Below are 12,899 nucleotides of genomic sequence, written 5' to 3' on the forward strand. Positions count from 1 at the left end.
ATATAGGATAGCTACGTGGAGCATCACCAATTCATGCATCCAAGCCGAATCATCATACGGAACAGCTTTATGTCTCCTACTTCAGACTGACTCCGTTCTTTGTAGTATTCAATCCTTTGAAGTCAGGATTTGCACCACTGATAAACTAGATAATTAATTTCTTCGCTGATCACATTCGGAACTCAAGGAGCACTCTGACACCAATGCTGAGAATCCAATTCGCAGAGGAAGCCAATCGTGAGAACAAGAGCTTCGCATTTCATCCTTTCTCTTCGTCCCATTATACAAAGCAGGAAGAACCAGATTCCTTTTGCGAGTAAACTTCCTCGGCTCGATAAATTAGCCTGCTAAACCGCAAGTACTTCGAACAATGAGTCCTTTGGTGTTTTAAATTGAAACACTTCTGACCAGAATCCTTCTTGAATATAGGATGCATATCTGTTATAAATATGCAATGGTTGAGGCATCAATTTACCCACAGTTCGAAGACAAACTCTCCCTCGTTTCTTTTTCTTTCTTTCCACTAGCGTTGCTGGATTGCTGCTACGTCTCTGCTTGCCGTTGCCGTCATTCATTGTTTGCTAATTTGCTTGGCTCTGCTACCTTTTCAACTGATCAATTTCGGTCGACACTCTTGCTGAGCTACCCTTGAATTGTTTTAAGGTATGCACTACTTCCCAAGCTATGGGTGGATTTCTTCTCTGGTAGAGTTCAAAAAAAATTTTTTTTATTATATAACTAACTCCCAGGCCTTCAATTTATCCATGGACACGCTTGCTCTTATATTATCCCAGCCAGAATAGCTTTCATGCATGAATCTAATATGCCTCTTGAGTTCACGGTACCATTCATACGGATTAATCGATGAATAACTTGAAACCTGCATGTTAAGCTGCCATAACTCAAACTTACGAATCTGAACCATCGACTCATTATAGGATAACATGATTCCCAAATCCCGAAACTCGTGAGTAGTTAGCATATGAATCCTTGCATGGTTTTTTTTTTTTTTTTTTTTTTTTTAAACATAAGTAGCTCTACCAAGTCGCGTTGGAACCTCGACACTTCATGGTCATCTAACCAAGCAAAGTGGCCTTTGATCAATAGAGACAATTTGCAGTTGGTTATCACCGCTGCCGAGCCGCAAGCGTTAATCGTTATCCATTGGTTGCACTTGAGCAAATTGCCGCATCAACAAATTGCCGCTGCCGCCAGAGCTAGTAGTCATCTGTTGGTTACAAAAGAAGAATCCTTCGCTTCCCAGGTACTTGCGGCTCCACCACTTTTTACTTGCAATAGTTAATTATTACAAGAAGCTTTAGTCAATTGAGACGCTTCGAGCCCCCACGATTTTACCAAATATTTTCTCAAAATATAATTTGAGAATGAAGCTCGGGTCTCGACTGAAAGACTAAAATTGACCCAATGGAGATTGGCTCGAAATATTATTTGTGGCGCCCTTTTTTTTCCCTTTCTCTTTCTTCTTTTTTTTTTTTAAATATTATTCGAGATCATATATGCCTTTTAAGTATTATTTGAGAATGAAGATTGGCTCAAAATATTATTTTTTTGAACTATCCCCCAGGGCTGACAACTTAATCTCAATTTTCTTAAAATTTTTTTTTTTTGGCTTTTTTTTTCATCTATTAAGAAAGTACCAAACATGATACTTGAGCAACAATTTTCCCCTTCTTTTCGCTAAAACATTGACCTTAAAAAAAATTTTTTCATCCCATGTCAATATCTCAATTTTACTAACTTGTTCTCTTGTAGAGCCCACCTCGTGCCCGAAAAGGAGGTTGAAACAAATTCGGGAATTTGAAGAAAGCAACCAATTAGGTAATTCAATTACCAAAGTCTTGTAAGGATTTTCTTTCGTCACCTAATATTTTCTCTTACCCAATTTCAGCAAGCATGCAAATCAAGGACTATGCCACGCCATTGCCCCATATCTCATTGACGGATGAAAGGGGAGGGCCTCAATCAAAGAGCTTGTCGCTACATGTGTATAAACCAGCTGTTGGGGCGCTCGCCGAATCTTTTATACCCCTTGACGAATGCTTTCATCTCGAAGATTGGACTAGCAAGTGGACCAAGGAAGTGGTGGCACCGTCGACTTTCTCCACTACATCGAGGGAAGAAGAAGTGGTCGTATTAAACTCGTCACTTCACAATGGAGATCCAGAAATAGCCAAATTCACTCTTCCGTTCGTGAGATTCAATGTTGACAAAGCTACATGGAAAACCCCTTCGTCATTCTTCGGTGAGGCGTGCTTCACCTCCCATTATTGGGAGTGGGTTGAGGACATGCTTGGAAGGTATAAAGACATACTCACACGCGCTGGCATATTTGAAGCCGTCTACGCGTCGAGATACTCCTACGACCGCTGTGAAAATATCTTGCGAGCCTTCTTCAAATATTGGTGTCCCTCGACGAACACACTTCATACGCCCGTTGGGGAGTTGTCCATCACACTTTGGGACCTTTATCGACTTGGTGGCCTTTCAATCGATGGCACGTTTTTCGATGAAGTCGTTCCTTCGGCGTGGGAGCTCCTCACTCGTGACAAAGAAGGGAAACCACTTCTCCCTGAGAGTTGCAGGCATCTTTTTTCGGCTTACTACCACCTCTGGACGAATGACCAAGGGGTATGGATGAAGGACTGGATTCGCTTCTGGTTCAAAGGAGAGGCTAGGTATAGGGCTCCTCCGAGTAGAGCGAATAGAAGAAAGACTACATCTAAACCAAAAATGACTTACAAAAATACGACCTTGCCTGGAAGCGTGGAGCCTTACGACCTCGCCGATACGACTTCAATGTCCCTTTTGACACCCTGGGTATCCCAGGGTCTCTAAGAAAGGAAACCTATATTGCGGCATTCATAGCGTGTTGGATTTGCAAGTTCCTTTTGCCAAGCAAAAAGGTCGACCGTATTCGCCCAAGTGTCTTCAAGGTTGCATGCTTAATGGCTACAGGGAAAAGATTTTGTCTTGCAATTCCCGTCCTTGCGAGCATATATCATGGGTTGAGGGAGATCGTCCACGCCCCTAACCTTGGAGAATGTGGGGTAACTTTTCCAATCCATTACGTCTATGCTTGGATTGGCCAATACTTCGATGTATATTATGAAAACCATCAAGTGAGTAGCCACCACGCGCGCATGACAAGATTTAGTGGTGAGAAAATGGCAATATTTTATGGCCAATTGGAAGCTGAGGAAATTTTCAAAGAAACGAATCCTTTGATGCTTCCTAAATCGTGCTGGACTGAGAATGAAGAAAAGGCGTTGATCGATGACGGATCCTTATCATCAAGACTCACGAGCTACTTCATTAGTCAACGCTCTTGCCATTTAACTCTACGTAAGGACAATACTTTCATTACTGAAAAATATAATCCTTGCAGGTTCAGCAGGCAATTCGATTTTTGTCAGGACATCCCCAACAACTTGAAAGAGATCACTCACACTTATACCTTAGGTGAAGCTATTCAACTATGGGATTCCTCAGTTCGCACGCAGACGCGGTCTCGGATGACTATACCCATGCACAGGAAGCATCCATTGATCACAAAAGACTATGATGCCTGGTGGTCGACTCGGTCAAATAGTGTCTCTTCAACTCCCTTAAAATTCACCGTTAAGATCCCTCAGCAATCAGTGAAGAAGGGTAAGGTTACCTCCGCCAATGAGCCAGTGCATATGATGGAGTTATAGAGATTGTAACGGGTCTTACCTCATCCACCTTGCGGAAGAACAAAACCATTAGCAGCCCCTTGGAAAACGTTGTTACAAGAAATAAGTCTTCCAAGGACTCTCGACAGGCCATCAAAGAGGCGCAACCAGTGATTCCAGCAAAGAAGATGCCGCCCAAGGTTTCAAAATCTTTATCAGTGACTCATACAGAGGGAGATGTCGAAATTGAAACGATGGACGATCGTGATTCTCTCGAGGCTATAGAACAAGAAGGGACTCAAGCTCAGGGCATCGAATCTACCCAAAGAGGAGCCCATTCGTTGGCGAGTGGCAGTAGTAGCCAAGACCGTCATTGGAACCGATCGAAGAAGAGGATATCTTCTGATTTGGAGGAAATTTCCTTTTCACCACCGTCGGTTGGAGTGTCGCCACTTAAGGTAATCATCTCTCCCCTTTTTTCAAATTTTTTTTTTATTCTCATAACATTTTTTTTTTCAGCCCCCACTTCTTGAATTCCATCAAGAAGATCTTGGTACCAACTCACCAATTGAACTTGAGACTGATGCTATAATTTCAAACAAGAAAGGTGACGAAGTCGTTATCAGCATCCCAAAACAACTTGCCCCCAGTAGAGGTGCCTTGTCAAAGAAGGAGCTGACTAATTTGCATGAAATCCGAAAAAAACCTAAGGTAGCATTGGTTTCAGAATTTCATGGTCAAAAATTGATCCAGGCGCATCGAAGAAAGTACTTGCAAAGTTTGTGGATGGATTTTCGCGGACAGATTCTTGACACTCCAATTGATCAGATCTCTTCTTTAAAAGAGTGTGTAGAGGAAATCATTGCAGAAATCACAAGAACGGATCCTACCAATGGTCTCCCTTTAAAAGACCACTTGATAGAATTGTTTGCCAAGGCGGAGGCATATGATCTTTTAGCATCTTCATCGTGGGAAAGGATAAGCAAAGAAACACACGCAGAACTCCTTTCCAAAACGACCGTCCAACTCGGGAGAGTTAAGGCAAAGGAAGAAGAACTAACTTGTCATCTGCAAAGTCTTGAAGAAAAGTTGCAGTCCATTGAAGACAGGAAGAAGGTTCTACAACAGGAACTCATCAATTTGGAGAAACAAAGCTTGGCAATCAGCTCAACTATCGATCAAAAGCATGAAACTTTCAAAGAGATCCAAACCGAAATAACCCAAGCACATGATGAGCTATCTTCCATTGAAAATACTAGCATCTTGACTGATGATGCTGTGAAGGAACTTGAAGACATGAAGTCTGCACTTGAATCATATAAAGTAGCTGTAGTGGAATACAAATTTGATATTTAGACTTTCCACCATGTCCTTCTTTTCTTGAATTCTTTTATCATTTTCTTTATGTAATGAGTTCTTCTTTTTTTTTCTAATAATAAAATGCTTTTTATTTCTTATCTCTTTTTTTTTTAAGAGAAAAGAACTTTTAAATTTAGCATTTTATCTCAAAGAAAAAGAAAGGTTTTTTTTTTTTTCAAGAAACAAGGATTTGATTTGGAGTGGTGTAACTGAACTTAGAAGTTGCCCTCTAAGCTGCCTACGTATCCCAACAAGGGAATCAAGTCACACGTAGTTCCTGCCGTTCACATTTTAACCTCATGCGGGCCAGGAGTATCTATTTGTTTACCACCTTAGATTTGGTGGAGTGTTTCAGCAGTTTTACCACATACTACACCATTGGTGGTTGCCATCCACAGTTTTAGCTCATGCGGGCCAGGAGCATCGCGCGGTTCCGATTATGCATAGTACCTTTTTAGGTACTTGCCATTGATGGGGCCAACCATTAATCCATCTTCAGCAACCAACTTGTATGAGCCATTTGTATATACTTCTCGAATGACATATGGACCATCCCACTTAGGAGTAAACTTTCTTTGTCCCCCATGAGTGAGAATGATTGGTCTCCGAACGGCGAGCACTAACTCTCCAATTTGAAAAGAGCGGGGTCGAACGTGCTTATTGAATGCCTTTGAAAGGCGAGCCTGATAACACTCAATCCGTTGCTGAGCTTCCAATCTCTTTTCGTCGAGTGCTTCTAATTCCTCGAGGCGAAGACGAACATTATCTTCTCCACTGAGCCCTTCTTGAATTGCAATTCTTAGCGAGGGTATTTGACACTCAAGTAGAAGAACAGCTTCAACACCGTATACAAGCGCATATGGGGTTGCTTGTGTGGGAGTTCGAAAAGTGGTTCGGTATGCCCAAAGCGCTTCTCCAATCCGAAGATGCCAATCCCTTTTCGATTTATCCACGATTTTCTTCAACAGATTACATAAGGTCTTGTTGAATGCTTCAGCGAGTCCGTTTGCAGCAGCGTAGTACATGGACGAATTGTATTGTTTGAAATGAAACTTTTCGCAAAGTTTGTTCATTGCTACATTGCAAAAAGGCTTACCATTATCGGTGATGATATACCGCGGGACTCCATACCGATAAATGATATGCAAGCGAATAAAATCTACTACATTCTCCTTTTTGACCTCTCTTAGAGGAACCGCTTCAGCCCACTTTGAAAAGTAATCTGTCGCCGCCAAAATGAAAATGTGTCCACCAGAAGACTTTGGGAGTGGTCCAACTATATCCAAACCCCAAGCATCGAACGGCCATGAAGTCACAGTTGGATGCAATGGTTCAGGAGGCTGATGGATGAAATTGCCATGAAATTGACATGCTTGACATCTTCTAGCAAAGTCAATGCAGTCCTTCACCATTGTTGGCCAATAGTATCCCATTCTTTTAATGCGAAAGTGTAGTTTCGGACCAGACTGGTGAGCACCGCATATCCCAGAGTGAGCCTCCTCCATTGCTTGCATGGCCTCATCTTCTCCAAGACATCGTAGAAACACCCCATCGAATGACCTTCGGTAAAGCGTCCCTTTGTAGTAAATGAAACGTGGTGCTCGACGACGTATATCAACCCTTTTCTTAGGATCTTCTGGTAACTTCCCATGATTAAGGTAATCAATGATGAGGTGACGCCAATCCTCCTTTTCGATCTCATGGACAAAAATATGATAAGCATTCTCTTCCTCACCATCATCTTCTTCATCAAACATCGGAGGTATGACCCAATTTTGGCATATTGAAATTTGATTTCGATGAGAAGGTAGAGTGATCATGGACGCCACCCTTGCCAAAGAGTCAGCTTATTGGTTGAAATTTCTAGGGATATGTTCTATAGTGACATCGCCCAGATATCCCATGAGCTGTCTTGCATACTTATAATATGGGATTAATTCGGGTTTCTTGACATCATAAATACCAAGAAGTTGATTTACCACCAATTTTGAATCACCATAAACTCTAAGATGCAATTGCTTCATGTCTACGGCCGTTTCCAGACCGAGAATCAATGCTTGATATTCGGCCACATTGTTTGAACACCGACGTGTTAAAGTGAAAGAGTATGGCAATATATCTGCTTCAGGAGTATAAAAGACAACTCCCGCACCAGCTCCATCGCGGTGAGCAGCTCCATCGAAATACATTGACCACGGCGAATCGACCATAAACACTTCTTCATCGGGAAGTTCATCAGTCAATTCCCACTCGGCAGGTACGGGATGATCGGCTAAAAAGTCTGCCAATATTTGTCCTTTGACAGCTTTCGCAGGTACATAAATAATTTCAAATTGTTGAAATTGGAGGTACCATCTCGCGAGCCGATCAGATAGTACAGGTTTTGCCATGACATATTTAATGGGATTAGACTTAGATATGAGTCGAATAGTATGTGCATGAAAATAATGTTTCAACTTCTGAATGACAAATATAAGTGCCAAACACAACTTCTCGATGGGCGAGTAGTTCAACTCATTAGATGTCATCATCCGGCTCAAGTAATACAGTGCATTCTCCTTACCATCATCGTTTTCTTGAGCAAGTAAGGCCCCAACCGACCGTTCTTGAGCGGAAATGTAGAGAATCAATGATTTTCCTGGAATGGGCGCAGCCAGCACTGGGGGATTCATGAGGTACGCTTTGATGCTTGTAAAAGCATTCCTACACGATTCATCCCACCCGAAGGGTACCCCTTTCTTCATCAGTCGACTAAAGGGTTGGCATCGTCCGGCCAAATTAGAGATAAACCTCCGGATATATGCCAACTTCCCTTGAAGGCTCTTCAATTCATGAATATTTCGCGGTTCAGGCATGTTCACAATGGCATCAATTTTAGATCGATCGACTTCTATTCCCCGTTGATGAACGATGAAACCAAGAAACTTGCCAGAAGTGACTCCGAATGCGCACTTCAAAGGATTCATCTTCAATTGGTACCTCCGAAGGCGTTGGAAAACTCTTCGAAGGTCTTGAATATGATCCTCTCGCTTCTTTGATTTCACCACAAGGTCATCAACGTAGCACTCCACATTTCTATGGAGCATATCATCAAATATTCTTTGCATTGCCCTTTGATATGTCGCTCCAGCATTTTTCAAGCCAAACGGCATTACTTTATAGCAATAAATTCCCTTGGGGGTGCGGAAGGCAGTTAGCTCCTCATCCTCGGGCGCCATGCGTATTTGATTGTAGCCAGACGATCCATCGAGAAAAGATAGTGCTTCATGCCCGGTTGTAGCATCTACCGTCAATTCTGTGATGGGGAGAGGAAAATCATCTTTGGGGCAAGCCTCGTTTAAGTCTCGAAAGTCAACACAAACTCGAATTTGCCCATTCTTTTTCCTTACAAGGACGATGCTTGAAATCCATGTTGGATATTTTACTTCTCGTATGAATCCGGTTTCAATCAATCGATTTATCTCATTTTCTATCAGAGGGATCAATTCGGGCCGAAAGCGCCTTTGCGTTTGCTTGACAGGTTTTGTTCCTCGCTTGACAAACAAATTATGAACGGCGACCCTTGGATCCAAACCAGGCATTTCCGAGTAATTCCAGGCAAAGACGTCCCTGAACTCGAGCAGCAAATCAACATACTCTTTTTCTTCTTCAGGAGTCATACAAGAGCTTATGTAAATTGGGCGAGGATCGTCGCTTGTGCCAAGGTTAATTCTTTTAGCTCATCGACTGTATTTTTTACCCCTTGTTCAAGTTCAGGGAGAGCGTCATCTGCATCTTCTTCTTCTTCTTCGGGATCACTGATCGTAATATGGTGACAGGAAGCCGTACTTTCTTGACCCTGTTCTTCAAAAATGGTTTCAATTCTTACATTGAATAAGTCTCCATAGTGCATGAAGAAATTGGAGACTCGTTTTCTTGGTCTGTCCTTCTTTATTGGAGTAAGACTTTCTTCCTTGGCAACCTGGTACTCTTGCTTTTTACTGCCTAATCTTTCATAGACAGGTGGCTTCAAATTTTTCGGCTGCGGGCCAAGTCTGTCAAACACAGAAGTACGCTTTGACTTATTTCCCAACCTATCGAACACAGATATCCTTCGGCTTGTGACCTCCATTTCCTCGTTCACGTAGTTACAACTTGCTCTTTTGATCATTATACGAACTGGAGAGGGCGGTTGATAACCAAGACCCATCGATGAACTTTCAACATTATAGCCCCTTTCTTTCAACATTTTCTGCGTAGGTGTCAATCCGTGAGTCTTCTCGCCAGTCACTTCAGGAGGGAGTTTGCCCAATGTATTCTTCTCATTTGGGTTATAACCCGCCTTAGCAAGAAGTCTATAGGCGTTTGGATCAAAACCCTCTTGAGTCCGATTAGTTGGTAGCGAGTAATGTTCCACTGCCGATTCTTCTTTGGGACGGACAAACCCTTGCAAGCTCACCTTCTCAATTTTGACAGGCTCTATCTTGGTGAGCGGAACATTTAATGTGTCATTTCTGATAAAAGAAGACTGACCTTCTTCTCTCTTTGATCTTGGAGTATACGGCAAAATGGGTACTTTGGAATCTTGACTTTCTTCCCTTACCGATTCCTTTCTTTTTGCTTCTTTGTGAAGATAAAATTTGGCGTCGGCAAAGTGAGTTTCGGCTTCCGTGAACGGTTTGTCGTCGGCAGTGACTTTCTTAACAATACCGTCTCGACAATATTTGAAATATTGATGCAGAGTAGATGGTATAATTTCATTCTCGTGAATCCAGGGCCTTCCCAAGAGCATGTTATAAGAGGTTTTGGCTTCAATGATATGAAATAACGCACTTGAAAACAGCTCACCAATGAGCAATTCAAGCCTTATGAGGCCAATTGCTCTTTGCCCCCCTTGGTTAAATCCTTGGATCATGAGGCGGCTCTGGGAGAGTTCATCACTTGAGATTCTTAACTCTTTCATAGCACGTACGGACATGATATTGACAGCAGATCCCCCATCAATGAGTATCCGATTCATCTTTTGTTCTCGAACATATGCACTAACAAACAAAGGTCGATTGTGGGTTTTGAACTCAACAGTTAAATCGTCATCATCAAAAATGATGGTCGTCGCACAATCCACCGGTGGTTTAACATCGACTTTGAGTTTTTTCTCAAATTCAGTGTCAATTTGCGTGACTTGAGGATTTTCAGCTTTGACGACATTACAAGAATTGGAATTATCAGTATCGTCACTTAAATACCCCTTGGGTATAAATTCTCTCAATGTCACGGGCTGTCGAACCTCTTGAAGAAGCTGAAAATCTGACGAAATTGGTTTTGTGGCCACTTCCTTTTGTTTCTTTGTTGCATTTCGTCGTTTCATCGTCACTTTCGGCTTTGTCGAATGAATGCTTTTAGAAAAGATGTACTTCTTTATTTTTGGCTTGCAAGTCCTCTTTCGAGTGACTAAAGTCCATCATTCGTTGTCATCTTCAATAACGTTTTCAATTGAGGATTTCTCAACCTCTTTGGACGAAGCGCCGCTTGTTGTGGCTAAAACTTCTATCGGACAACACACAGACCCAAGCATTATTGTTGTTTGGTTCGCCGATACTTTATCCTCCTCAAGAAGGATTTTTCCTTGGCGGGCTAATTCCATAATTTTATCCTTAAAGACAAAATATTTAGTGAGAGGGTGACTAATCAAGCGGTGATAACAGCAATAATTCGGATCATTGACTTGACCGGCTTCCTCCGGTCGCTTCATGTCGGGAAGTTCAAGGAGCTTCTCCTTGAAAAGATCATCAAACATTCCTTGTAAGTCAGACTCAAGGAAAGGGTACTCCTTTTCTTGCATCTCTTTTAAAGTGGGTCTTCTTATTGACCTATTTTGAGATGGATCCAACTTCTCAGTGACCTTTCGGCTCACTTTGGTAGCAATTTTCATGGGAGCTGTATTTATTGCCATGGACTCCTTATTACTGAGTTTTGAAGGAGGCTTGCCCCCTTTTTTATTTTCTTGCCTGTCATTGCTTTGACGAGATGGCTGCACTCGCGGAGCTTGAATAGGAAACCCATCGGTTGCATTGGCCGTGATGCTTAACTCCATGTCATGAGCACGAGTAGCTAATTCTTCAAACGTGTTTGGACGTATACCGTGTAGAATGTAGCTTAGGCTCCAATGCATCCCCCGGATGCACATTTCTATGGCAGAGGGTTCAGACAGTCTGTCCTTGCAGTTGAGACTCAGACTTCTCCATCTATCAATATAGTTGACCACAGGTTCATCCTTCCATTGACGAGTGTTAGTCAATTCCAACATACTAACGGTTCTTCTAGTGCTGTAGAAGCGATTCAAGAATTCTTGCTCCAGCTGTCCCCAACTGTCGATGGACCCCGGCGTGAGATCAGTGTACCAATCAAATGCGTTGCCCTTCAAGGATCGAACAAACTGTTTGACTAGCAGGTCACCATAAGTTCCAGCGTTATTGCAGGTTTCGACAAAATGAGCCACATGTTGTTTTGGACTACCTTTCCCATCGAACTGTTGAAATTTAGGCGGTTGATATCCAGCAGGCATTGCAAGGTTGTCGATTCTAGCAGTGTAAGGCTTGCAGTAGGTAAAGCTTGACTTTGAACCACCATCCCTTTTATCTTTGATCACGCCTTCAACAAGTTCCTTCAGTTGTTCCACGGGGATAGTTCCCTCGGCGGTCACGTACACTTCCTTCACCTTATCTTTACCTTTAGATGAGGGATTTTCATGCTCTTGGTTCTCCTTAGAATTCATATGGCTTCCTTCAGGAGCGTGGTCCTTTTGGGTGAGCAGTTGAGCAATGAGAGCATCTTGGTCCTTGATGTGTTTCATCATGGTTTCCATCATCTTGGACATGTTCGAAACTTGCTCTTCGAGACTTAAAGCATTTGTCATCATAGCAGGCATTGCAGTAGAAGAAGCAGCAGAATCTTCCATAGAAAATTTTGATTGAAGGGTTTCATGTGAAGAAGCTGATCCCGTGCTTGATGAATCATCATCATGCTCAGAAAATTTGGATTCAGATCCAAATTCGAGCATGGAGAGAGCCTTCTCAATTGAGGCAGGAACGTCTTGGATCCCCGTCGCGGAAGAATAGCCCATTGATGATGTTGAACCGAAGACGGGAGTTGGTGCCGATGGAGCTTCCATGCTACTTTGGGGTGAAAGTTCTCGTCATGCTCCTTGTCAGAGGACCAATAGCGCGGGTATTGGCGGCAACATGTGCAGCTTCCTGAACAGGTTTAGCATCCGTAGTTTTGGAACGTGCAATCATGATTTTGTTGCTCTTTGGTGCCATTGATGATGTATGTAATTGAATATTCGAGGAAGGAGATGGAAGGCAGAGAGGTCCCACCGGGCGTGCCAAAAATTTGTACGCGATAAAAATTTCGAGTCTGCAAAACGACAAGAAAAAGAAATACACGACAAATATGTACTATATAAATTTAGAAAAATATGTAGGTACAATCTCTGGAAGTTTCTCGAACTTATGGAGAGCTTCCTTCGATTCTTCTCCTCGAACACCAATCCAAGGGCTTCGCAGCTTGTTCTTGGATCCACCACCGGTTCCTTCAAATCTTGATATGGACGACTTGAAGGGCTTGAAAATATTTAGAGGCTCAAGCCTTGATATGCGGAAGACTTGGAGAACTTGAAGATCCAACCCTTCGTAGCTTGAAGCTTCGATATTTGAGTGTATGAGTTGCTTCTTGATATCTCTGTGTATCTGTGTGTGTGTGTCTTTAATTTGGTTGAGAGACCTCTATTTATAGTTGTAGCAAGAGGTAGAGGTTGAGAACCTGTGTACTACTTTACTTGTCTTGCAAGACGTGCAGTCATATTAGGACTGTACTAGTCAAATATTA

At 42.4% G+C, this 12,899-nt stretch overlaps 1 protein-coding gene across 1 annotated transcript; it reads right to left on the minus strand.

The window, feature by feature from the left end:
- Positions 1–6,880: 6,880 nt before the first annotated feature.
- LOC113780697 (uncharacterized protein Mb2253c-like) lies at positions 6,881–7,423 on the minus strand. Its single transcript, XM_027326477.1, has one exon. The coding sequence runs from the start codon at positions 7,421–7,423 to the stop codon at positions 6,881–6,883; it is 543 nt and encodes a 180-aa protein (XP_027182278.1).
- Positions 7,424–12,899: the final 5,476 nt, after the last annotated feature.

The sequence above is a fragment of the Coffea eugenioides genome, chromosome 8, assembly GCF_003713205.1.
Source record: "Coffea eugenioides isolate CCC68of chromosome 8, Ceug_1.0, whole genome shotgun sequence".
Lineage (NCBI taxonomy): Eukaryota > Viridiplantae > Streptophyta > Magnoliopsida > Gentianales > Rubiaceae > Coffea > Coffea eugenioides.